This window comes from Bos indicus, chromosome 28 (assembly GCF_029378745.1).
Source record: "Bos indicus isolate NIAB-ARS_2022 breed Sahiwal x Tharparkar chromosome 28, NIAB-ARS_B.indTharparkar_mat_pri_1.0, whole genome shotgun sequence".
In the NCBI taxonomy this organism is placed as follows: Eukaryota; Metazoa; Chordata; class Mammalia; order Artiodactyla; family Bovidae; genus Bos; species Bos indicus.
The window spans coordinates 8,130,465-8,155,958 of NC_091787.1; the positions used below are offsets into that span (position 1 = coordinate 8,130,465).

The following is a 25,494-nucleotide window of genomic DNA, read 5'->3' on the forward strand; positions in this document are numbered from 1 at the left end:
TGAACACAAGGGGAACAAAAAATCCCAGGAAAACTGTCACAGTGGAAATGAGGGCAAGGAACTAGTTATGATAAAAACGTCTCAAAGTTACAAACAAGAATGTTATATGAAAGGGTGTCCATTATCTTAAAGATCAGATATTTAAACTAATGCCAATATTTATAAGAAAAATTTTAACTTTTATTCTTAAAACTGAGATAATTTTGTTGAAACAGTGAACTAAAACATGAAAGGAGGAGGCATATTAATTTATTTTACATAATTTATTAGAATATGTAAATATGTTTAAGGTACACACACACACACACAAACACATGTGATAGTTGCTCTGTTGTATCCGACTCTTTGTGACCCTGTGGACTATAGCCCGCCAGGCTCCTCTGTCCATGGAATTCTCCAAGCAATAATACTGGAGTGGGTTGCCATGTCCTTCTCCAGGGACACACACACACACACACACACATGTCCAACAATGAAGAATCCAGTATAGAAAAAAGGCACTAGCCACAAAGCATTAAATAAAAACTGATTCCTTGAAATGATAGACAAAAATCATAACTTTTATATGGCTAAAAATATAAATCTTTCAAATGTAGCTTGGAATTCAGGCATTTAAAAAAATATCTGAAGGCAAAAGCTTGCCCAAATACAATAATATGCCAGACAAAATCTTTTCAGAAGTAACCTGTCATTAACTCCTAATTATGCTTCCCAAGTGTGAAAATTTCAAAGCACTCTATTTGGTAAATAGAAAAAATAAATTATTTTGGCTCAATTTCTCCTAAGCTAACAAAAAAATTAAATGCCCCTCCCCTAAGATTAAGGCCACTCTCTTAAAAGTAGAGAAAGATCCCCTGGAGCAGGGAAAGACTACCTACTCCAGTCTTCTGGCCCGAAGAATTTTACAAACTGTATAGTCCATGGGGTTGCAAAGAGTTGGAAACCACTGAGCAACTTTAACTATCAGCTTTCTATTTTATTTCTATTATCAGTATCGGCTAGTTATTTCACTTGGTTTAAGAAAGAAAATATCCAGAATTTCAGAAAAGTTATCTAGGAATCACATACAGGAATTCCCAAATAAACCACAATCTCTCCCTAGTATTTAAAAAAGAATTAGAACAATAAGAAGCAATTGTCTTATTGCTAAAAGCAGCCCTGTGTCCCTGGCCTCAATCCTGGAAAGCAGAAGCACTTTTATTTCACTTCACAGAAAAGAGTGAAGGATGGTCAGAATTAAGAGGGCTTGCCTGGTAGCTCAGTAGTAAAGAATCTGCCTGCCTGTGTAGGAGACGTGGGTTCGATTCCGTAGAACTGTGTAGGAACTGGGGAGAAGGAAATGGCTACCCACTCCAGTATTCTTGCCTAGAAAATTCCATAGACAGAGGAGCCTGGCAGGCTACAGTCCATGGGGTAGCAAAAGAGTCAGACATGACTTCAGTTCAGACATTCAGTCGTGTCTGACTCTTTGCAACCCCATGGACTTCAGCACACCAGGCTTCCCTGTTCATCACCAACTCCCCGAGCTTGCCCAAGCTCATGTCCATTGAGTTGGTGATGCCATCCAACCATCTCATCCTCTGTAGTCCCCTTCTTCTCCTGCCTTCAGACATGTCTTAGCAACTCAACAACTACAACAAATACTTGTAGAGCACAACCAGAGACTCCTGGCTATATTAAAGGCTGAAGAAAATTCCACAGGCCTAGGGGAAACATGCTGATAGCCCTGTTATCTAAAATGGGCTGCAAGAAATGCGGAGCTAGGATTTCATCTAAACTTTCTTCAGCATTTTCTTTTTTTTTTTTTTAATTTTATTTTATTTTTAAACTTTACATAATTGTATTAGTTTTGCCAAATATCAAAATGAATCCGCCACAGGTATACATGTGCATTTTCAATTGCATGTAGTAACTGCACAAAGAGAATGCCAGCTGATAAAACTACTTTGGAATATTATTCAAATTACCACTCTAACAGATGCCAAGGATAAATTCCATGTCTATCTAGCTTATCCATGTACCTAGCATAGCACCTGCATATGGCAATGGGTAAGGAATAATACACCAATATTCTAATATCCTCTAGCAAAACATCAAATTTAACACGTAGAGATACACAGAGTAAAATTGATCTCTCCTGAAATTAAGGTGGATACACTGAGCTACTAGATATCACTGCTTTGGCCTTCATACCACAACTGTCTTATAAACTATCCCAATTTAAAATTCTCCTGGCAAAGACAAAATTAGTTCCTTAAGATACTTCACTGGAATAAGTAAATAAGACATATACATATCTTCACTTAGATGAAAAATCAAGTTTTGAAGTTCTCACACTCATTAACCCACCATAATTATCACATATTCTAAGGAAAATGAAATTATTTCTAAGAACTCCATAAACTCAGAATTCTGTTAATGTCATCAGTGAAAGAAGCCAAATTTACTGTACTTGTCCCAAAGTTATATGTATTTGCTATCTTTAAACCTTAACAATTAATTCACCAAATGGTTACTGAAGGCTTTTGTGTAGAAAACACTACTAGGAAAAGGAGAGTTCATCAAGATGACAAAAATTTGGCTATTCCACCAAAACAGCTTACAATTTTAAAGAGAAAATGATAAAAGTAACAAAGAAAGACCATAAAAAAAAATAAGAGAAGTGGAAAAGGATCAAAGGATACTGAGATCAAATTTGGTTAGAGAGCTCATGAAAGACATCATGAAGGAGGAAGCATTTCTCATGGTCTTGAGAGGAATGGGGCTCAGAAGAAACAAAGAAAAGGAAGTATGAACCATAATCTGAAAGTCTTACAAATGAGAAGTACAGGGAAATAATAAAGCATGAGACTGAAAAGATAGGCCAGAATTATTACAGAGAATCTGTCCCAAATTTGGAATTGAAATGGGAAGTCAATCATTTAAGGGAAAGGAAAAATAACAACAACAAAAAATAAAGTCTAATAATTTAACAGAAATATTAAAATTCCCCACAATAACATCATTCTAAATAGTTATTAGAAAACAGAAATCTTGGTTTGGTCACACTGTATATTAACTAATATTTATAGTGTTATAGAATATAACACTATTTGTAACAATGTGCCCATTAAAAAATTTTTGAATTGCAAGTTATTGATTTTCAAAACTGTGTGTGTGAAGCCTGCACACTTATTAAAACATATTTCGATTTTAGAGCATGATTTTGGTACTAGGAAGTGCTGGTGTGAGAAATGGTTCTGACCATCAATTTTATCAACTATAAGCTAAAAATAAGAACTGCATCTCTCTCATAATGCTGTAAATGTGAGGACGTATGTAAAGCACTAAGCAAAGTCCCTGGCAGATATGAGCACTTCAGTTATTCATCCAACTAATGTTTATTCAGCTTCTGCTCTGTGCCAGGCACTGTTGCAGGAACTGGGAACACAGTGGTGAAGAAGACACACGAAATCCCTGCCACTGAGACACACGGCGGTGAGGAAGGCAGACAATACAGAAGCGCGTAAACACAGTGCTGAGAAAGACTGTGCTATAAAGAAAGTAAAGTAACCCAGAAAGCTTATGAGGAATGGAGGCGTCCACTTTAGAAAGGCAGGCAGGCAAGCCTTCTCCAAAGAGAGGCTGTAATAAATGCAGCTGCTGGCAGCAGCAGTAGTTAGGAGGTGTTTGCAGCACTTAGAGTAGTTAGGAGGTCCCTTTAATAGTGATGATGGGGTTCAAGTAGGTTACAAACGAGGAGTCTCTATTCTATAATTATTTATAAATTAAAGGACTCTATATGAAAGTTGCCTAAAGATAATGAACAATTTCACTGTATTTTCTTCATGGACAAATGCTAATTGCTAAAATACATTAAAAAAAAAAAAGAGCATATAGAACCTGATAACTCAAACACAAGGCCTTAAAGTTTTCTCAGACTACATGCTAATACTTTTATATATTAATGAATTTTCCTGAATAACAAGTAAGTTGCTTGAGTAAGAAAGCAAAATTTTGCCACCCCCAATACAAAATATGACATGTTTGTTGATTAAGTGATTACTTACTTCACTCTCAGCAAAATGCCTCTCTCCTTTCAGGCACAGTGAGGACCGTCTCAACGTTTTCTCATCACCATCATCAAAAACTGCGAGAGAGGTAGAAAAGGAAACTACTGAAGGGATGTTCAAAGATTAACAAAATGACGTAAGTTATATTTAATTTTATCAGTGTAAAGAGAGCTACTGCTTTAAAAGATTAGATGTGACATTAAGTATCCATTTTAAGTTTTCTAACAAACAACTTCAAATGCAGAGTATCTTATCCAATTTCTAGGGAAAAAAATAATATAATGAAAACATCTTCCCTGGTACAGAAAACACCAAATGAAAAGTTAGCATTTCAGAAAGAAAACTGTTAAATGCTGATTAACCCTTCTCAACAGTGTAGAGAAAAAGCAAGCTTTTCTACTGGTAAATGCTAACAAATTTAAGAAACAAAAAACAAGAGTATAAATTTATATATTCAGACCGCCCCTATAAATTACTCTAATTTCAATCTCAGCACTACTAACATTTTGGGCCAGATGAAGCAGGAAAGCCTTCTTAAACAAGATTCAAACTAAAATTACAAAGGAAAAGGCAACCACAGGAAAACTGACTATCATATGTAAACTGACAGCAGAGATAAGAGTAAAGCAATAGAAGAATACTTGCAACTGAAGAGGAAAAGGTTTAACAATCCCTTTGTATATTTAAATATATAAACTCATTTCCTAAAAATAAGATGATAACCTTTCCAAGAGGAAAAGATGGGACTGGGAAGACACTATACATTGGCAATTCAAAAGAGAGAAAATACAACAGAAATAATGTTCCTTTCAATAAATACATGAAAATATGTCCAATCTCACTACTAATCATGGGAGAAGCAAATTAAAACAAAATTGAGATACTATTGTGCGTCCAGATGGGCACAAACTTAAAAATACTAGTAACGTCAAATTTGACAAGGGTTGCGAAAACAAGTACATTCATACACTACTGTTTATGGGAGTGTAAATTAATAGTCTTTTAGGAAAGTGGTTTTCATAAACTACTAAAGTTTTAAAAGGACATTTCCCTTCAATCTATGCCTAGTTCTCAATGCACACACTAGGGAAATACTACAATAATGTCCATGTACAAAAGACATTCAATCCATAATACAGTAATTTACTATATAACACCAAGAAAACTGGCAACATCATCAGCATGAATATTAGTTTAAAAAATTTATCTGTTTCATGACAACATGAATTTACTGAATGCTACTGAAATGCACACTCAAAAATGGTTAAGATGAAAAAAAAATACTCTAAAATACACTTTGAAGTGAAAAGCTAGAAATCCACTGTATAATATATACACTAAGTTCAAATTATACATTATGTACATATTGATGAAATAAAGTTTTTAAAGATCTGGAAAGATAAAAACTATTAATAATAGTAATAACTATGGCAACTAAGAGAGGAAGTAAATCAAGAAAAAGCTCTGCCTTATTTGTATTATCATTGAAAATACGTTTTAAGAAGAATATGTATTCCCTTACCTACAGTGTACCAACTAGCATCTGTTAACTTATTGATTACAGCTTCCTGATATGCACCATCAAGATTCTTCACTTCCACAATAGCCCCAACCTAAAGTATTAAAAAAAAAAAAAAAAAAAGTTAGAAAAACTTAAGAGAAATGAATAAACTAAAAACTGGCTTTTTTTTGACAAATTGATTTTGTGATGGTGAAGAATAAAGTAACTACTGATTTGTCTTAAAGTGCCAGCAATTTTACTCACGATTGTTTCTGTATCATCAGTGAAAATATCAACATAATGAAAAAAGCAAGTAATATCTAAGTATTATTATGAAAATATATAGTTTTGTCCTTACAACCTCTCTGAGGGAACTCTCATGGGTCTGGGGATCCCTATCTGTGAAACTGCGTATCTTCACCTCATATTACAACTCTTCTTTAAAGGATGCTGGGGAGAAATTAACAAATAATTCTGAGGTTCTCCTTAAGTTACAGTGTACCAATAATGAAAATCATTCGAAATATTTTCACCTGATCAAGAAAATGCTGATAATTTATATGGTTTATAAATGTATATGGGTCTTTATAAGTATATGTGTGTGTGTGTGTACACACATCATACCAAAAACTTCTACACAGCAAAAGAAATTGTCAACAATTTGAAAAGGCAACCTACAAAAAGGGAGAAAATACATTTGCAAATCACATATCTGATAAAGGGTTAAAAACCAAAATATATAAAGAATTCATACAATGCAACAGAAAAAGAGAAGAAGAAACAAACAATCCAACTGAAAAATCGGCAAAGGTTCTCATTCCATACACAAAAATAAACTCAAAATGGATTAAAGACTTGCATGTAAAACTGGAAACCATAAAACTGCTAGAAGAAAACATAAGCAGAGCACTCTTGGACATAAATCGTAGCAGTATGTTTTTTTGGATCTATCTTCTAAGGCAAAGGAAGCAAAAGCAAACATTAATAAATGGGACCTAATTAAACTTAAAAGCTTTTGCACAGTAAAGGAAATCATTGACTAAACAAAAATAGAATCTACTGAATGGGAGAAAATATTTGCAAATGATGCAAATGACAAGGAGCTAAAATCTAGAATACATCAACAGCTCACAAAATTAATATCCAGAAAAGCAAAAAGCTCCATTTAAAAAATGAGAAGGCCTGAATAGACACTTTTCCAAAGACGACATACAGACAGCAAACAGGTACATGGAAATATGCTCAGTATCACTAATCAACAGAGAAATGAAAATTAAACCCACAATTAGGTATCTCCTGACACCTACTGAGAATGGCTTATCATCAAAAGACAAGAACCCAAAGTGCTGCCCAGGATGTGGAGAAGGAAACCTTTGTGCACTACTGGCAGGAACGTACTGGTGCAGCACTATGGAAAGCAGAAGAAAGAGTCTTCAAAAAAATTACACAGACAACTGTCACATGATCCAGTAATTTCACTTGTGGATATTTATCTGAAGGAAATGAAAACACTAATTTGAAAGGATATACGCACCCCCCAAGTTCACTGAAGCATTATTTACAATAGCAAAGATATGAAAAGAAGCTAAGTATCCATCAATGGATGATAAAGATATGTGTGTGCACACACACATGCTCACATAAATCAGCCATTAAAAAGAATGAAATCTTGTCATCTGCAACAACATGGGCAGACATTGAGGGCATTATGCCACGTGAAATTAGTCATATAGAAAAAGACAATTACCATATGATATCACTTATACATGAAGTCTAAAAAACAAAACAAACAAAAAGCCAACTTTATAAGATAAAGAAAATAAGATCGAAAATAGAGGCTAAGTCTTAAAAGTCCTCACACCAAGAAAAAAATTTTTTTACAACCGTGTGTGCTAAGTTGCTTCATACAGTACCATCCAACTCTTTGTGAACCTATGGACTGTAGCCCTCCAGGCTCCTCCGTCTATGGAATCCTCCAGGCAAGAATACTGGAGTGGGTCGCTATGCCCTCCTCCAGGGGATCTTCTCCACCCAGGGATCAAACCCGAGACTCTTATGTCTCCTGCACTGGCAGATGGATTCTTTACCACTAGCACCACCTGGGAAGCCCCTTTACAACCACCTATGGTGACAAATGTTAACACAGCGATCCACAAATATTGAACCATTATGCTGTATACTGAAACTAGTAATAATATTAGTTTCATCTCAGTTAAAAGAAAATGTATATGATCTTTACAGTGATAACAAAACTAAACTTGTTTAGAGAAGAGAGTGTCAGCCCCACACGATGCCCAAAAAAGGGAAGGAAACTCTTCTCTCTCTCTTCTAGTTCCCAAACCAGAGATGAACCACAGGCTCGTGCAATACAAGTGCACAGTCCCAACCACTGGACCACCAGAGACTACTGTCAATAAATACATGGTGCATTTTTTAAAATATAATCCTCAAATGTTCCAGTATTATTTTCATGTCAATTCACTGAAAATATACTGAAATCAAATAACCACAAATAAATAGGAAGTTTATTTTCTCTAGGACAAACATTTATCCAAATACTAGTACTCTATCAGCTGATAGAAAGCTACAAAGTATATTAGGAAACAACTGAAAATCTACATACAAAAAAATCCATAAGCAAGAGAAATATTTCAACAATTTTGAGACTGTAATTTAATACACTTGTCTATGTCAAAATCAAAATGATCCCAAGCCTAATCAAAAACAAAGAAAATTTTAGTAAGACAAAACAAACAAGCAAAATAAACCAACTATGCCATAATCAAACAGGCTTAACCAAAAACAGAGATGTCTTGAGGATTCAAATTGTCTTTCCAATCCCTGCAACGCTGAGCATTTTTTGTAACTGGTACCAGCTAGCATGTGCCAGGTAAATAAGGTAGTCAGGTAGTGAAGAGCTAGATGGTGTGCTCATAAGGCAAACACACAAATAAGGCATAGAGATGGGTGTGTTCTGATCATCCAGGGGGCACAATGCTTCAAAACTACAGGCTATGAGTCCATGAGAATTTTTATTTTTGCCATCTCATTACTGGCTACAAGACCTTGGGCCAGATTACTTTACCTCCCATCTCCCTCCAACTTCCTCATCTCTAAAGAGTTGTTATGAGGATTATATAAAATAATACGTGCAGAGGAATTAGCACAGTACTAACACATACTAAATGCTAAATAAATGGCAGTTAACATCAAATTGCGTGTGTGTGTGTTAGTCACTCAGTTATGTCTGAATCTTTGTGACCCGACGGACTACACCCCACCAGGCTCCTCTGTCCATGGAATTCTCCAGTCAAGAATACTGGCGTGGGTTGCAATTTCCTTCTGCAGGGGATGTTGCTAACCCAGGGATCAAACTGAGTCTTCGGACTGCATAGAGATTCTTTACCATCTAAGCCACCAGGGAAGCCCAACATCAAATTATACATGTGCATGTTTCTGTCTTTTATCCCTACAAGTGATACACATGTGCATATAACATTAAAGAGGACACCTATAAAAACGAAAAAGTGGAAAATGATTTTCACAAGGCAATATTAAAAACTTACAAGTTTTACTCTTCCATGTGCAGATGTGCTCAGTCATGTCTGACTTTGTGACCCCATGGACTGCAATTCACCAGGCTCCTCTGTCCATGGAATTTTCCAGGCAAGAATACTGGAGTGGGTTGCCATCCCTACTCCAGGGGATCTATCTTCCCAACGTATGGATCAAACCCACATCTCTTGCATTGGCAGGCGGATTCTTTACCACTAGTGCTATTAGTCTTCCACAGTGCCTACTATATATGCAAGGTACTAATGCCCTGGGGATTCAATTAAAAGTTTTCAAAACAACCACCAACAAAAATTGGCAGATAGAGACATCTATCAAGTTCTCTGAAAAGTACTGTTTGATTAGGAAAGGAATTTTCTTGCATCTAAAAATGTTTCTTCAATTATGTTAGTGTTTCTTAAAATCTGCCCAGCTAGGCCAATGTCCGTTTCAGACATTCACAAGGGCCGAACAGGACATAGTGGCTACCCACATATTTCCTTTAAGCCTGCTCACTAGTGCAAAGTAAAGTAGCACTTAATTCATAACTGGCCAATGAAGAAAAAATAATGCAAAGAAATTAAACTCTCTATGTGTATGCATGAACAGTTTATCACTTTTAACCGCCTGCTGCTGCTGCTGCTGCTGCTGCTGCTGCTGCTAAGTCGCTTCAGTTGTGTCCGACTCTGTGCGACCCCATAGACGGCAGCCCACCAGGCTCCCCCGTCCCTGGGATTCTCCAGGCAAAAACACTGGAGTGGGTTGCCATTTCCTTCTGCAGTGCATGAAAGTGAAAAGTGAAAGTGAAGTCACTCAGTCGTGTCCGACTCTTCTCGACCCCATGGACTGCAGCCCACCAGGCTCCTCCATCCATGGGATTTTCCAGGCAAGAGTACTGGAGTGGGGTGCCATTGCCTTCTCCGTATAACTGCCTAATGACCCTTAAAAAATTTCATAGGCCAGCAGTTGCTTCAAAGAATTAAAAGCTCTGAAGATTTATTATGTTTTGTTTTCTCACTTTTCACATCATCATGGAACTCGTATCACTCGATCCCTAGTTTACCACTTAATATTTCTGGAAATTCCACCCTTTTAGTAAGTGAAACATGGTGAGACTAAAACAGATGAGTGAATAAAAAGCAATCAATCTTTCCTTGATGTTCATTTCACTTGTGAACACAAGTTTTACTGTCATATAGGTTTTATGGCACATTAATTCTATTTTTTTCCTATTTAGAGAGAATTACACATTTAGAAAGTATCACTATGAACAAAGCTAGTGGAGGTGATGGAATTCCAGTTTTTATTTCAAATCCTAAAAGATGATGCTGTGAAAGTGCTGCACTCAATATGCCAGCACATTTGGAAAACTCAGCAGTGGCCACAGGACTGGAAAAGGTCAGTTTTCATTCCAATCCCAAAGAAAGGCAATGCCAAAGAATGCTCAAACTACCACACAATTGCACTCATCTCACACGCTAGTAAAGTAATGCTCAAAATTCTCCAAGCCAGGCTTCAGCAGTACGTGAATCGTGAACTTCCAGATGTTCAAGCCGGTTTTAGAAAAGGCAGAGGAACCAGAGGTCAAATTGCCAACATTTGCTGGATCATGGACAAAGCAAGAGAGTTCCAGAAAAATATCTATTTCTGCTTTATTGACTATGCCAAAGCCTTTGACTGTGTGGATCACAATAAACTGTGGACAATTCTGAAAGAGATGGGAATACCAGACCACCTGATCTGCCTCTTGAGAAATTTGTATGCAGGTCAGGAAGCAACAGTTAGAACTGGACGTGAAACAACAGACTGGTTCCAAGTAGGAAAAGGAGTTTGTCAAGGCTGTATATTGTCACCCTGCTTATTTAACTTATATGCAGAGTACATCATGAGAAACGCTGGGCTGGAAGAAGCACAAGCTGGAATCAAGATTGCCGGGAGAAATATCAATAATCTCAGATATGCAGATGACACCACCGTTATGGCAGAACTAAAAGAGGAGGAACTAGAAGAGGAACTAAAAAGCCTCTTGATGAAAGTGAAAGAGGAGAGTGAAAAAGTTGGCTTAAAGCTCAACATTCAGAAAACGAAGATTATGGTATCTGGTCCCATCACTTCATGGGAAACAGATGGGGAAACAGTGTCAGACTTTATTTTTGGGGGCTCCAAAATTACTGCAGATGGTGATTGCAGCCATCAAATTAAAAGACGCTTACTCCTTGGAAGGAAAGTTAGGACCAATCTAGATAGCATATTGATAAGCAGAGATATTACTTTGCCAACAAAGGTCCATCTAGTCAAGGCTATGGTTTTTCCAGTGGTCATGTATGGATGTGAGAGTTGGACTGTGAAGAAAGCTGAGCACTGAAGAATTGATGCTTTTGAACTGTGGTGTTGGAGAAGACTCTTGAGAGTTCTTGGACTGCAAGGAGATCCAACCAGTCCATCCTAAAGGAGATCAGACCTGGGTGTTCATTGGAAGGACTGATGCTGAAGCTGAAACTCCAATACTTTGGCCACCTCATGAGAAGAGTTGACTCACTGGAAAAGACTCTGATGTTGGGAGGGATTGGGGGCAGGAGGAGAAGGGGACGACAGAGGATGAGATGGCTGGATGGTATCACCAACTCGATGGACACGAGTTTGAGTGAACTCCGGGAGCTGGTGATAGACAGGGAGGCCTGGCGTGCTGCGATTCATGGGGTCACAAAAAGTCGGACACAACTGAGCAACTGAACTGAACTGAACATATTTATCAACTGAAATGCAAAGTAACCAATGAATTTTTTAAAAGATCAAGATTATTACTTCTAGTGCTTCAGTGGGAAACAGTTATTATGAATAAATAAATGAATTACCTTTAGTGGGCCCTTTATATGGTCATCTTGAACTTCCACTGTTGAAGAATCATGTCTAAATGTTACCTAGAGATTATAAATTTAATTAGCCACCAAAAAAGAAAAAAAAGCAGCACAAGCTCATTAATGCATGAATTCTTTTTTTTTAATAAGTAATCTAAACAAATGGCTGTCTAGTTTGTACAAAATCTCAATCCCTAAGCAGAAACTGAAAAACGTACTATTTAATAGACAACACCCAGACTAATTTACTTGATGATTCACTTATTATAGTTTATTCAGTACTATTAATTATGAGTTTAATCATATAATTTGTTTTCCTAAAAAATGAGGAAAAAGGAGGTGGTGATCTTAGTTTATTATGTATTCTACCATTTTGTGAAGCCTTCGGTTAATAATAAGCAGTAGCAACACACATTTGCTGAGTGTCCAGCATCAAGCTCAAGCATTGAACCTATCATCTTCACAAAAACTTTATTAGGTAGGGTGGTTATTCCCATTTTGTTGCTAAGAAAACAGAGGAACACAAAGTGTAAGCAACTGGTCCAAGATCACAGAACTAGTACATGGTAGAGCTGAGATTCAAACTCAGGCCATCCGGATCCAGAACTTTACTGTACTGTCAGTATAGACATCAGAGAATGGGACACTAGATGTTAAAATAAAAGGATCAAGTTTAAATATTCAATTAGTTGGTAAAAACAAAATAGCTTCCAATACTCAGTATAGAAAAGGTGGTTTCCCCTATATAAAACAAGAGCTTCCAAGGACTGAACCATTAACGTGGTCTTATCTGATGTGTGTGGTAATCAATTATGAAATAGGCTCACACACCAGCTACGAAAGGAGCTGTCCTGTACTCACAGCATCCCATACATTTCTCACACATGGCACTACTACACTTGATTTAAATTATGTGTTTACTTCACTTAGACAGTAAACCACTTAAAAATTGAGGAAAGGTCTTGAGAATACTAGAGTTTCAATACCTGATACAATGCTTAGCATGTAATAAATGCTCAATAAATAAAAACTGATAGGGAAGAAGTGTATCAACAAATTGTTGAAAATGTATTAACTCTGAATCATAAACAAACTGATACAGAAATATACTACCATATCTGTTGAGAAAATCATTAGCTTTGAATTATAAACGGATTTTTAGAGCAGTCTAAAGAACTAAGAACAAATTTTAGACAGCCACTACTTATGAGACACGAGGCACTGGCTGGCACTCTGTGCTACCAGCACAAGTCACACAGACTGCTTTCTCCCTTTCACTGGTAGCAAGCAATGGCACAGCTGCTGTGTGTCGTTTTGCAGGATCATGCATTACACAGAGACACCCAGGTGAGAATACAAATCACGGCTCAATTCCAGTGAAGCATGCTTCCTGGAGTAACACATGGCTCTTGCCCAAAGGAACACCTTTTCTAACCAGCACAGGTTAGAAGGTGCTTATCTGGAGGCCAAGTTCTGCTGAGGAGACGTTCCACCTCTCTCCAAAGGGAGAGATTTCTGTCTAATTCACACCATGTGCTCTCAGGAGCTCTGTCTGAAAGAGTGAAAAAACTGATAAAAAAAAAACCAAAAAACTTTCTCTTCATCTACAAGATAGTAATGGCAAAAATGAGTGCTCAGAGAACACCAGCGTGTGAAGTCAGAACAGGAAAAGGCACTACAGGAGCTTAGGTACACCAAGCATGTGAAACCTGAAGGCAGGGAGGGAGACCAGATCAGCATCCTACAGGCTTACAGTTAGTTTAAAGGCCCTGTCACAAAGGTTCTTAACCAGCAGTGTGAATTAGCATAGCCCCGAAGCTTTTTTCAACATATCCCTGCATAAGGAAAGAACCAAGGCATACCAGCATGGAAGAAGCTCTGATAGCTCAAGTACAACACCTCTATGGCTGTTCTGATAGCTCAAGTACAACACCTCTATGGCTGTTTTACTGGTGATGTTCAAAACAGTATTTTATGGGGTATCTGCTAACCTAGATTATAAATCTCTTGAAAAGAGACAAGGTTATTCTCATATCCCCATCCTCCTTCCCACCTGCACAGCTTGTACTCAATAAATAATTGGCAACATTTTTTCAAGAAAAGTAGAAGATAAGGAATCAACAACTAGATCCACCATCATCAGTTATAAACCACATCTCAATTTCATGGTTAAAATGGTGAAGGGTCTTAAAATTGATGTACTATTCTAATTCCCATTCTGTCACTAATTTTCCAGGATGGCCCTGGACCATCCTGGAAATAAAAGGCCCTGGCCCTTTTATTGAGCCTCATTTTCCTTAGGATAAAATTAAGAAATTAAACTACATGACTTCTAAGGTCCTTTCCAGTTCTAAAAGGCTAACAATACAAACAATACCATGTCTGTAGTGAAATGGCATTCAAAATACCAATTATGATCACCTAATTTCATTCCAATTAGAACACTTAAGAATCACAAATAATGCTTTGTTTTCAGTTATTTTTACAATCTTTACTCTTAGAAACTACACTCAACTTGCAGAAGAAAAAATTCTTAATACATTCACCAAATAAAAGTTCAGATATAAAATACTAAATATATAATTTATAAAATCTATATATACTGTACCTTGACTTTGACAAGTCTTTTTGCTGTCTTGATCTTGGCTTCACAAAAGGCTCCTCTGTATTTAGCACTCACATCAGTGCCCACTGTCAAATAGGGAGGTTCATCAAGCGCCTAAAAATGCAAAAACTTATTATTAGATTTAAACTTTTGAGTTCTTTCCCCCAATCAGACTTCAGATTGGCAGATCTAATCCTGTTACAGCTATAAAAGTTATAATACATGAATGTATTGTTAACAAGAACAATCTATAAAATACTCTAACTTAAAAATAAGTAAAATACATAAGGTCTATTTACATGTACCAAAATGTACGTCAAAGAGGATACAAAGGCATCTTTTTTCCTCTACATAAAACACACATGGTCCATGATATAAATTAGCTCAATCACAAGTATGTATCATTCTATCCACTCTTTTATTCAAATTTTCTTTACTAAATAACCACTGAAAGAAAAGGAACATCCTTAAAGCTCAAAGAAAATTTCTTTTCATATTTAGGCTATTATCTTGGCAGCCACCCAAATTCAGAACAGCTCCCTATCAAGATGACTCTAAGGTAGAACAGTATCAAAGGGGGTAGGGAAAAACTACATAGATTCAAACTATTGTTAAAAACCGTACAAAGAAATCCAATTTGAAAAATCTCAAGTAAAAATCAGCCAAAATGTCTCAACTGCTTTGACATGAATTCACTGTTTACTTCCCGTCTACAATAAATATTCTAAGCTTTTTCACTGTGATTTAATTTTTAATAGTCCTAATCTAGCTGTTTTTTTATAATCAGGTTCTTTTTCTGTTCAGGAGCTATAGTTGTAAGGGGTTCTACTTACATTAATCAATTCCACAGACAAAGAAAGATTATACAAGTAACTTCTCCCAAAATGTTTTATAAGAAAAACTAATATACCAAGATGCACCACCAGAAAAAAAAAAAAAGAGTTGGGAGTCTGGGAAAATCAGTTTATTGAATCAATTCCCATTCTGTCTCACCATTTTCCAGTCTATTTGTCCAAAGAATCCTTTTTTAAAATTAACATCTATTAACATCCTGCAGAAATTCCACAGAATACAAAGTGGAAAAATACTAATATATAGCAATAACTAATGAGAACATCAATTTCATTTGGATCTTAAAATAAATTTACCTCTAATAGTTCTGGCTAATACACATAGACGAGATCTATCTCTAAAAAAATATTCTAATGGTGTAACAAAAATTATCATAAAGACAGCAAATAATTTTAATAACTTTTTGAAAGATGGGGAGGTATCAGAAACCAAAAAAAGGGGTTACAACTAAACATATCAGGTCACCCTCCTTAATGGCCATTTGCCTCACGTATTTTTTTAAAAAACACTTAAAACATATCAAGTATATGATTTCTTAAATCTACTTAAGAAAATGCTTATATTTCAATTTATGCTATAGCAGAAGTGTACTCTCATAGCAAGATAATCATTTCTGCATTGTTATTTTTAAAATATGCTGATACCATGAACTACAATTTGATAACTCTGTACTAGTCTTTGCACCTAAATTTAATAAATACATTTCTACCTTATGGCTGAGCCCTCTTAAAGTATCACTTTTCTTGGTCAAAATTTTGATTTAATTCCAGACAGGCTAATGGCTTTATTTTAGCAAGAATATGAACAGGAATTTGCAGCACTTCACTCAGAAATTGTCAAAAAGACATCAATTCAATTGATAAATTTTGTGTTATTGCTAAAGAAGCCCAGATAAAGGGGCTGCTTCATGCCCATAAGGCCCATTAACCTCCACAACTCACAACCTCTCCCATTAATACTTCCTATCTCATTAGCCAGCAAAATTTTATTTTCATAGATAAATAGTTTGGTTAAATAAAAATTAATGAGGAACCAGAAATCGTGAAATAGAGAAAAGAATCAGAGGTGATCTAAAAGTACTTGTTCGTGCCCAATCAGGAACAAATAAATATTTAAGAAATGATACGCTTTTTAGATACTTTTATTATAGAGAATTCTAAACCAAAAAGGCAGGGGGGTGGGAATAGAACAGTAATATTATATAGACTACTAGTACACATAAACTCATTTAAGTATTCTTTTCACTAATATTCATATCAAACACTGGTCACATTCCAACATTAGCAAACAATAACTATGCTTACTGAGTAGATTTATTCAACTTGAAATTGAGAAAGGTGATTTTTCCTCCAAATCAAAGCCCATCCCACATTGTAACCCATATGGAAATCCATGTAGATAGAAAAGAGTAATAATTAACTCAGATTTCAAGAGGGCAAATTATTACTTTCAGGGAGTAATATTTTCCTTCTGTCACACTGCTGCTGCTGCTAAGTCACGTCAGTCGTGTCCGACTCTGCGACTCCACAGACGGCAGGCCACCAGGCTCCCTTGTCCCTGGGATTCTCTAGGCAAGAACACTGGAGTGGGTTGCCATTTCCTTCTCCAATGCAGGAAAGTGAAAAGGGAAAGTGAAGTCGCTCAGTCGTGTCTGACTCTTAGCGACCCCATGGACTGCAGCCTACCAGGCTCCTCCATCCATGGGACTTTCCAGGCAAGAGTACTGGAGTGGGGTGCCATTGCCTTCTCCACTAGAACACAAAAAAAGGAATTAGAAAAGTACATGAAGAAAATGTCTATTAGAAAAATACTTGCAAAGGAAAGTCGAAGTTTAAAAAAACTTGCTAGATACATTGTTAGAACAGTGTTATTTTCTCAAAAGAGCATAAGAAAAGCAAAGATCTATGCCCTGATTTTAATTTGTCTCTCTTTTTTTTTTTTTGGTATCATTATAGGTAAGTTACTTTTTGTCTCTTAATTATTCAGATGAATAATCTGAATTCTGTATACATTTGTTTAACAAGCCTGCATTTTAACACAGGTTGGAGCTACACAGATAGAATGGGATACTGACACACATTAATTGTCTAGAAGTGAAACTATGCTAACCAGAACATGAATTTCTACAGAAAAACAAATAAAACTCACAACGTACATGGTCAGATTTGTGTATATAATTTTGTTGTTGTTTAGTCACTAAGTTGTGCCTCTTTGTGAACCCGCGGACTGTAGCCCACCAGGCTTTTCTCTCTCCATGGGATTTCCCAGGCAAGTATATGGAATGGGTTGCCATTTCCTTCTCCAGGGGATCTTTCCAACCCAAGAACTAAACTCGCAACTTCTCTGTTGGCAGGCAGGTTCTTTATCACTGAGCTACCAGGGAAGCCCGTATATAATTTTCAGTTCAGTTCAGTCACTCAGTCGTGTTCGACTTTTTGCGACCCCATGAATCACAGCACGCCAGGCCTCCCTATCCATCACCAGCTCCCGGAGTTCACTCAGACTCACGTCCATCGAGTCAGTGATGCCATCCAGCCATCTTATCCTCTGTCGTCCCCTTCTCCTCCTGCCCCCAAGCCCTCCCAGCATCAGAATCTTTTCCAATGAGTCAACTCTTCGCATGAGGTGGCCAAAGTACTGGAGTTTCAGCTTTAGCATCATTCCTTCCAAAGAAATCCCAGGGCTGATCTCCTTCAGAATGGACTGGTTGGATCTCCTTGCAGTCCAAGGGACTCTCAAGAGTCTTCTCCAACACCACAGTTCAAAAGCATCAATTCTTCAGTGCTCAGCTTTCTTCACAGTCCAACTCTCACATCCATACATGACCACTGGAAAAACCATAGCCTTGACTAGACAGACCTTTGTTGGCAAAGTAATGTCTCTGCTTTTGAATATGCTATCTAGGTTGGTCATAACTTTCCTTCCAAGGAGTAAGCGTCTTTTAATTTCATGGCTGCAGTCACCATCTGCAGTGATTTTGGAGCCCAGAAAAATAAAGTCTGACACTGTTTCCACTGTTTCCCCATCTATTTCCCATGAAGTGATGGGACCAGATGCCATGATCTGCATTTTCTGAATGTTGAGCTTTAAGCCAACCTTTTCACTCTCCTCTTTCACGTTCATCAAGAGGCTCTTTCCCCCTCCTTGTTTTTCTTTTTAAAATGGGAGAGGCAAAACCTCATTTTACATGACTGCTCATCATAAATTAGGGCAAAGAGAAAGTTAAACCACTTTTCTCACTTTTTCAACCAGTGTCATTACTCCTCAGAATATAGTATTTCTTTAGCATTAAATCTAATGAGAACACAGTACAGAGTAACTGGTAATATGTACATATCTTTAAACTGTTATACTTTTTATGCTTCTAGAAATGCAGGAATAATCAAAGATATATTTGATACAGTATGCTGCTGCTAAGTCACTTCAGTCGTGTCTGACTCCTTGCGACCCCATAGACAGCAGCCCACCAGGCTCCTCTGTCTCTGGGATTCTCCAGGCAAGAATACTGGAGTGGGTTGCCATTGCCTTCTCTATGATACAGTATACACACAGAAAAACATACACATTAAAGGTAAAGACAACTACTAAAGAGGGATTAACCTATGAGCAAGGGACTGGAAAGGAGGGGTATGGAAATGAAAATACTTTATTCAAAGTATGTTTTCCTGTTTTGCTCTAAAAAAAAGTTTCTTTTTTGTTTTTTACATTTGGCATGTAGCTCTTTACTTTTTAAAATATAAACTAAGGAACATTTCACACATATTAAAAAAAGAAGACATAACTGTGTGGTAACTCTCCCTTATACTCATAATCTGGGTCCCACAATTATCAATTATAATACTCAATTTAATACTCAAAATATTATAATCTGTTAGTCACTGAGAAGAGGGGTTATTTTGAACATTCTTAGTAATACTTATCTATATTCTCCAGTGTGTTTGGAGTGACTCTATTAATGAGAACCAGTATAATATAGTAATTAAGAGCACAGGCTCTTGAATTAGAGGCTTACATTCAAATCTACCACTGAGCAGCCAGATAACCTTGCCTCTAGACACAATAAATAGTGACTATCTCACAGGGATGAAGCTTGAAACGCTACATTTAAAGTGCTTATTAGAACAGGACCCAGCATACAATACCAAATAAAGGCTGTTATTACTCAATATTCTGGAGGTACAATTGTGAGTTTAAAAAAATATTTAAGTCCTATACAAAAGAGATCCCACATAAATAAAACAGATTCCACTATAATTGTGTATATGGAGAAGGAATCTTTAAAATAGTATCCCCCTGTTCAATTCAGAAATAAAGCAATCATGTTGAAATCTAGTAGCAGGAGAGGTTAAGTGTTTGTGGGGATGCTAGAAAAAGTCTATCAGAGTCCTTTAGTGTAGCAGCAAGATTACCAAGATTATACACCTCTCTTTTGAGGCTACTGTACTTTGATCCAAAGCAGAGATATTCAAAGAAGCATGTCAGATTTACCAAGATACTTCTGACCAATACCAACCCTGTTAGGTGTACAATATATACCACCAGAAAAAAAACAAAAAACCTCTTACCTTCTTTTTTTGTTCTGTTGCTTTTGGTAAAAAATACAGACCATCTCAGAGGCTAAAATAAAATGTTTTTCTAAACTACCTCCATGCCAAAAAGGAAATTAAATGACTAAATTACCATCCCTTTGTTTAGCAAACAGAACAGTTTTCCAGTTGTCAAGGCAACAGCTACCTCACAGTTATCTCAGCACTGCTTAAACAATTATTTTTCTAGTCAATCTACCAAGTGTCCTAACTGGCACCTAAAAACCATTAAATTCCATGGAAACACTAAAAAGCATAAGCAAATTTTAAATTAGGTATTGGTGGATAATAATCCTTCAAGAAGCCAAAATGCCATGGAAATATATAAGTACTCAAATGAATCAACAGTAATCTCTTATGTGCCTTGAGCTACAGTACACAATATATGCAAGTTTCAGAGAGATAACAGTTTAATCAATGCTCCAAATGACTAACGTTGGCACTGCCTAAGAAATATTCAGTTACTCAAGATATATTTTTCAAAAAGGAAAACATGCTAGATAACGTTTTATTGAGGTAGACTTTTTAAAAACAGTAAGCATTCAAATTGATTACTAAGGCAGTGCCAGTATAGCAAAGAGAATCAAGATATTAAATTTGATACTAAAATTCTCAGTAAATAAATGTATTTAAACACACACTGTGATAATAAATCTATGAAAACCATCTTTTTATATGCAACAATCTCAAAGAGGCATTAAAACAATAATGGAGATAATTCGAACAGATGAACCCATACTACATCAAAAGGTACCAAGGATCCTTGGAGAAACAGCTAATTTCAAAATTGGGCAGAGAAAGTACAAGAAGAATCTAAAACATCTTATGGCAGAAGGTAAAGAAATGCTCAGTGAATAATGGGACCATTTCAAAGGGAAACAGGAGCCACCTTGAAGGGGCTCCTACTGGCCAAATGAGGGAAATCTTCAGCATCAAAATAAGCATTGGCTGTCCCATAATCTTGTTAGGGATATATGTATGTCAAAAATGAATGACTTAAGATGTGTGTGTGTAAGTAAATTATATTCAGGTAAAAAATCAAAACCCACTCAGTAAAACTTGCATCTATGATTCCATATTGACAAGGAAATGAATGAATGATGAATAAATAAAAAAATGTAGAAAGAGGAAAGCGCCTCCTTACAGTAACATGTTAATAAATGTAGCAGGAATGATGGAAACAGAGAATTATCTTTTAGCAACCATCATGAAGGTGACTGATTTCATACAGTTGTCAATAGATCCTGAACTGATGAGTGAAGGTGTGATAAAGAACGGGATACTGACACATTCCTGGCATAGGTTTCAATTATCAGCGGTGGAATGATGCCATGCACTGAGAGCAAAAGCACATCCTTCTGTGATATACATGCCAAGAATGATTTTGACGATGAGAAAAATTAGATGCATAGAATGTAAGGTCTGTATTCCTTAACACGCTGAAGGACATGAAATATAGTGAAAACTCAGAAAGACTTTCAAATTGAAGCACTCTGAAGAGACGTGATAATCAAATGTAACGTGTATTCCTGCACCGAACATGGGCCAGAAAAGGAAAAAGATTTATGAGGAAAGTTGGTGAACTCTGAAACGGTCTCGAGACTAGGATAGTAGTATTATACCAATGCTGATTTTCTGATTTAGACAGTTGAATGCACGATAAGGAGGAGTGTCCTTTTTGTTGGGGATTATGCTCTGCCGTATTTAGGGATGAAAGGACATCATGTCTGCAGCTTGCTCTCAAAGTCTGAAGATAGCAATAAGATGTTTTGGAGAAATCCAAAAGAACTTTTCTGCCAACCCAATATATGTATACATACATAGAGATTATATGAATTCTGCATACTATAAAGTTGAATACATGAAAAAAACTATTTTTAAACAGTATTTATTGGGTATTTGTGTATTTTTTCTATGAACTGCTCATATGTGTTCTTTTTTTTAGGTTTTATTTTTTTGTTTGTTTTATTTTTCAGTTTTATTTATTTTACTTTACAATATTGTATTGGTTTTGTCATACACTGACATGAATCTGCCAAGGGTGTACATGTGTTCCCCATCCTGAACCCCCCTCCGCATCCCATCCCTCTGGATCATCCCAGTGCACCAGCCCCAGGCACCCTGTCTCATGCATCGAACCTGGACTGGTGATTCATTTCACATGTGATAATTTACATGTTTCAATGCCATTCTCCTATATCATCCCACTCTTGCCCTTTCCCACAGAGTCCAAAAGACTGTTCTATACATCTGTGTCTCTTTTGCTGTCTCGCATACATGGGTATCGTTACCATCTTTCTAAATTCCATATACATGCGTTAGTATACTGTATTGGTGTTTTTCTTCCTGGCTTATGTCACTCTGTATAATAGGCTGCACTTTCATCCACATTATGTGTTCTTTATCAGTTACTCCTTTTTTTAAAAACTGAACTGTAAAAGTTCTTCCATATTTAAAAAAAAAAAAATCAACCCTTTCCTCTAAGCACAAGAATCCTCTCTGGATGGTACGTATTTAATAATTTTCTTCCTAAAATTTAAGTTACGTTGTGAGATGGAACCATAAATTATTTATAAGTAAATTTTAGACCCACGTCTATTAACCAGAGACCTACATATTCACAGAGGGGTGTCTGGATATTCCTGGAAACTTAAATAACTCAAACAAGACATTCTAACTAGAATGCTCATCATCTGCAAAGAGGTAAGAGAGAAATATACTGGGAAGGACATTTATTAAGTGCCACCTGTATTTAAGACATTATTCTATGTGCCAAAAAGCAAAGGCACTTTCTCCATGTAACACAAAGGTAGACAATTTATTTTGCCCTCAGAGAAGTTAAACTTATCTGTTATCTTGCTAGTGAAATCAAAACCTTATTCAAATGAATCTACTTTAGCATAAAGTAGATCACTCAGAACATACTATGCTTATTTATAATGTTTAAATTTTAATAATCTCGAAGGTTCAGTTCAGTTCAGTTCAGTCACTCAGTCGTGTCTGACTCTTTGCAACCCCATCAACTGCAGCACGCCAGGCCTCCCTGTCCATCACCAACTCCCAGAGTTTACCTAAATCCATGTCCATTGAGTCGGTGATGTCATCCAACCATCTCACCCTCTGTCATCCCCTTCTCCTCCTGCCCTCAATCTTTCCCAACATCAGGGTCTTTTCAAATGAGTCAGCTCTTCGCATCAGGTGGCCAAAGTATTGGAGTTTCAACTTCAACATCAGTCCTTCCAATGAACACCCAGGACTGATCTCCTTTAGGATGGACTAGCTGGATCTCCTGGCTCTCCAAGGGACTCTCAAGAGTCTTCTCCAACACCACAGTTCAAAAGTGAAGGTTACAGCCAGTTCAAAACTCAGAAGCACAAAGAAAAACCATAACTGGCACTGTAATGATTTATGTCTGGCCATGTGGACTTGGGGTTTGGGTCTTGGTTCACTAGCTCTCTGGATACAAGCCATCACTTATTTGTTACCTGATTTCAGAAAGGCTGCTGTCTACTTGAACTGCTCAACGTACAGATTAAGACCCTGGCAAATTTGAACACACTCTGGTTTTGGAACAAGAGACTGCAATTCATTTACTGAATGACTTTGGGTATGTCTTTGGGTGTATGTCACCCCACCACTTTGATTTTTGGTTTCCTCTTTGTAGACTGATCGTGTAGGGTGCTTGAGAGTTTTAAATTAGGTAGCATGTTCAGAAACTTTTGGAGACTGACAGGTCCTGAGTAAAACACTTAGCAAATATTAGATGAAACCATATGAAACTGCAATTTTTCTTAAATCAAAAAAGGTCAAATATTGGCAATTTTATGTTAGGTTCAATCTCATACTGATTTTCTCCACTTCCTTTAAGCAGCTGGGAAACCACAGACCAACACCCAAGAAACAAAACAGTCCTGTTCCACAATCTGCTCAGACGCAGTTTCTGCTCTATTGCCCATGCGCAAGACAGAGCTCTGCAGGACGACTCACCCTGGAGCTTGCAGGACTCCACCTCTGTCAGAGCTCTGGGCCTCACACAGAGATCTGGGTCCTGGGCCAACCAACGATGGACTCATTACACCACTAATGAAACTACAGCTGTTTTCCCACCTGATGGCTGTCTGGTTCACCAACCACGTTTCTGTCCGGTTTTATTTTCTCAAGAATACGACCTTGTAAATTCCCTGGAAGTCCAATGGTTAGGACTTAATGCTTTCACAAGCCACAGAGCATAGCCAAAAAAGAATATACAGACGAGACAGATACACAGATAGATATGACCTTGAAAGAAGCCATCAAAAGCAAACCATAATCTCTGATTGCTTGAAAATCTATCCATTCTTTGTCTAGTGAGCAAACGAAACTGAACCACGTAATATGTAATAAACAAATTCTAGGCCATAGAATGCACTCTAATTTCAGAGCCCAAGGTAACCCTTTTGGTAACAATGCTACAGTACTCACTGCCATACTACATACTAGCTTTCTTGGTCCAAATGGTACAAAGGTTCTGTGAAGATGAACATTTCACATTGTATTTTAGTAATTTGTATCAGTCTTCTCTCCTAGATTGAGCAACTTAAAGCAGAAACAGCATCTTATTTATTTATCTTTAGATATCCCAGTCATAGAATTGTACCTATATACAAGAGGAATTCAGGAATTATTTACTGAACCACAGAAGTAAGACATTAGTTAAGCCCTGCTAAATGGGATTTTCCTTAAGGTAAAAATTATTCGCATTTCAAAAACAAAGGTCACATAAATTGGGAGGAATCTTATATACTGAGAGGTCAAAAGCATGAGCTCTGGAATCAAGAGTACCTGGGTTCAAACTCCACATCTATGTGAGCTTTGTTGTTGCTGTTTAGCTGCTAAGTCACATCCAACTCTTTTGCAGCCCCATGGACAGTAGCCTGCCAGGCTCCTCTGTCTGTGGGATTTCCCAGGCAAGAATACTGGAGTGGGTTGCCATGTCCTTCTCCAAAGGATCTTTCTGGACCAGGGATCGAACCTGGGTCTCCTGCATTAGCAGGTGGATTCCTTACCACTGAGCCACCAGAGAAGCCCGCATGTGACTTTTGGGACATGTTATTTAACTTCTCTGAGCCTAATTTCACATTTGTAAAGTGGAATTGGTAACAGTAATAAAGTAAACATATGATGTGTATTTATATATTTTATAAGTAAATTATATAATATAAAAACATAATAAAGTTACCTATTGCACATAAAATTGTCATATGCTGATAAATCTAAAATGCAGTTTATAACTTATGAGATGATCAAATTTTTACAGTTAAAAAAAACAGTCCATATAGTTTTATAAAGAATAAGCTGCTAATGCGACAAGCATCATCAGATTATTTCTCTTAACAAAGAGGTATGTTCTGGGAATACATTTTGCCGTCAAGAATTTGACTATACTGATTGTCAGCAATCTGATCCAAAGTGTGCCAAACAGGTTCTCCCTGTTAAGAATTCAAAACTG

General features: G+C 36.8%; 1 protein-coding gene across 8 annotated transcripts in view; it reads right to left on the reverse strand.

Annotated features, from left to right (window-relative positions):
- Positions 1 to 25,494, reverse strand: part of ARID4B (AT-rich interaction domain 4B) — a 138,464-nt gene that overhangs the window by 68,832 nt on the left and 44,138 nt on the right. For all 8 annotated transcript variants that reach the window (XM_070782177.1, XM_070782179.1, XM_019953929.2 and 5 more), the window contains exons 3-6: positions 14,572 to 14,682; positions 11,961 to 12,026; positions 5,575 to 5,665; positions 4,050 to 4,129 (exon numbers count right to left, since the gene is read on the reverse strand). In XM_070782177.1, coding sequence (XP_070638278.1) covers positions 4,050 to 4,129; positions 5,575 to 5,665; positions 11,961 to 12,026; positions 14,572 to 14,682 — 348 coding nt within the window. The remainder of the gene's footprint in view (positions 1 to 4,049; positions 4,130 to 5,574; positions 5,666 to 11,960; positions 12,027 to 14,571; positions 14,683 to 25,494) is intronic.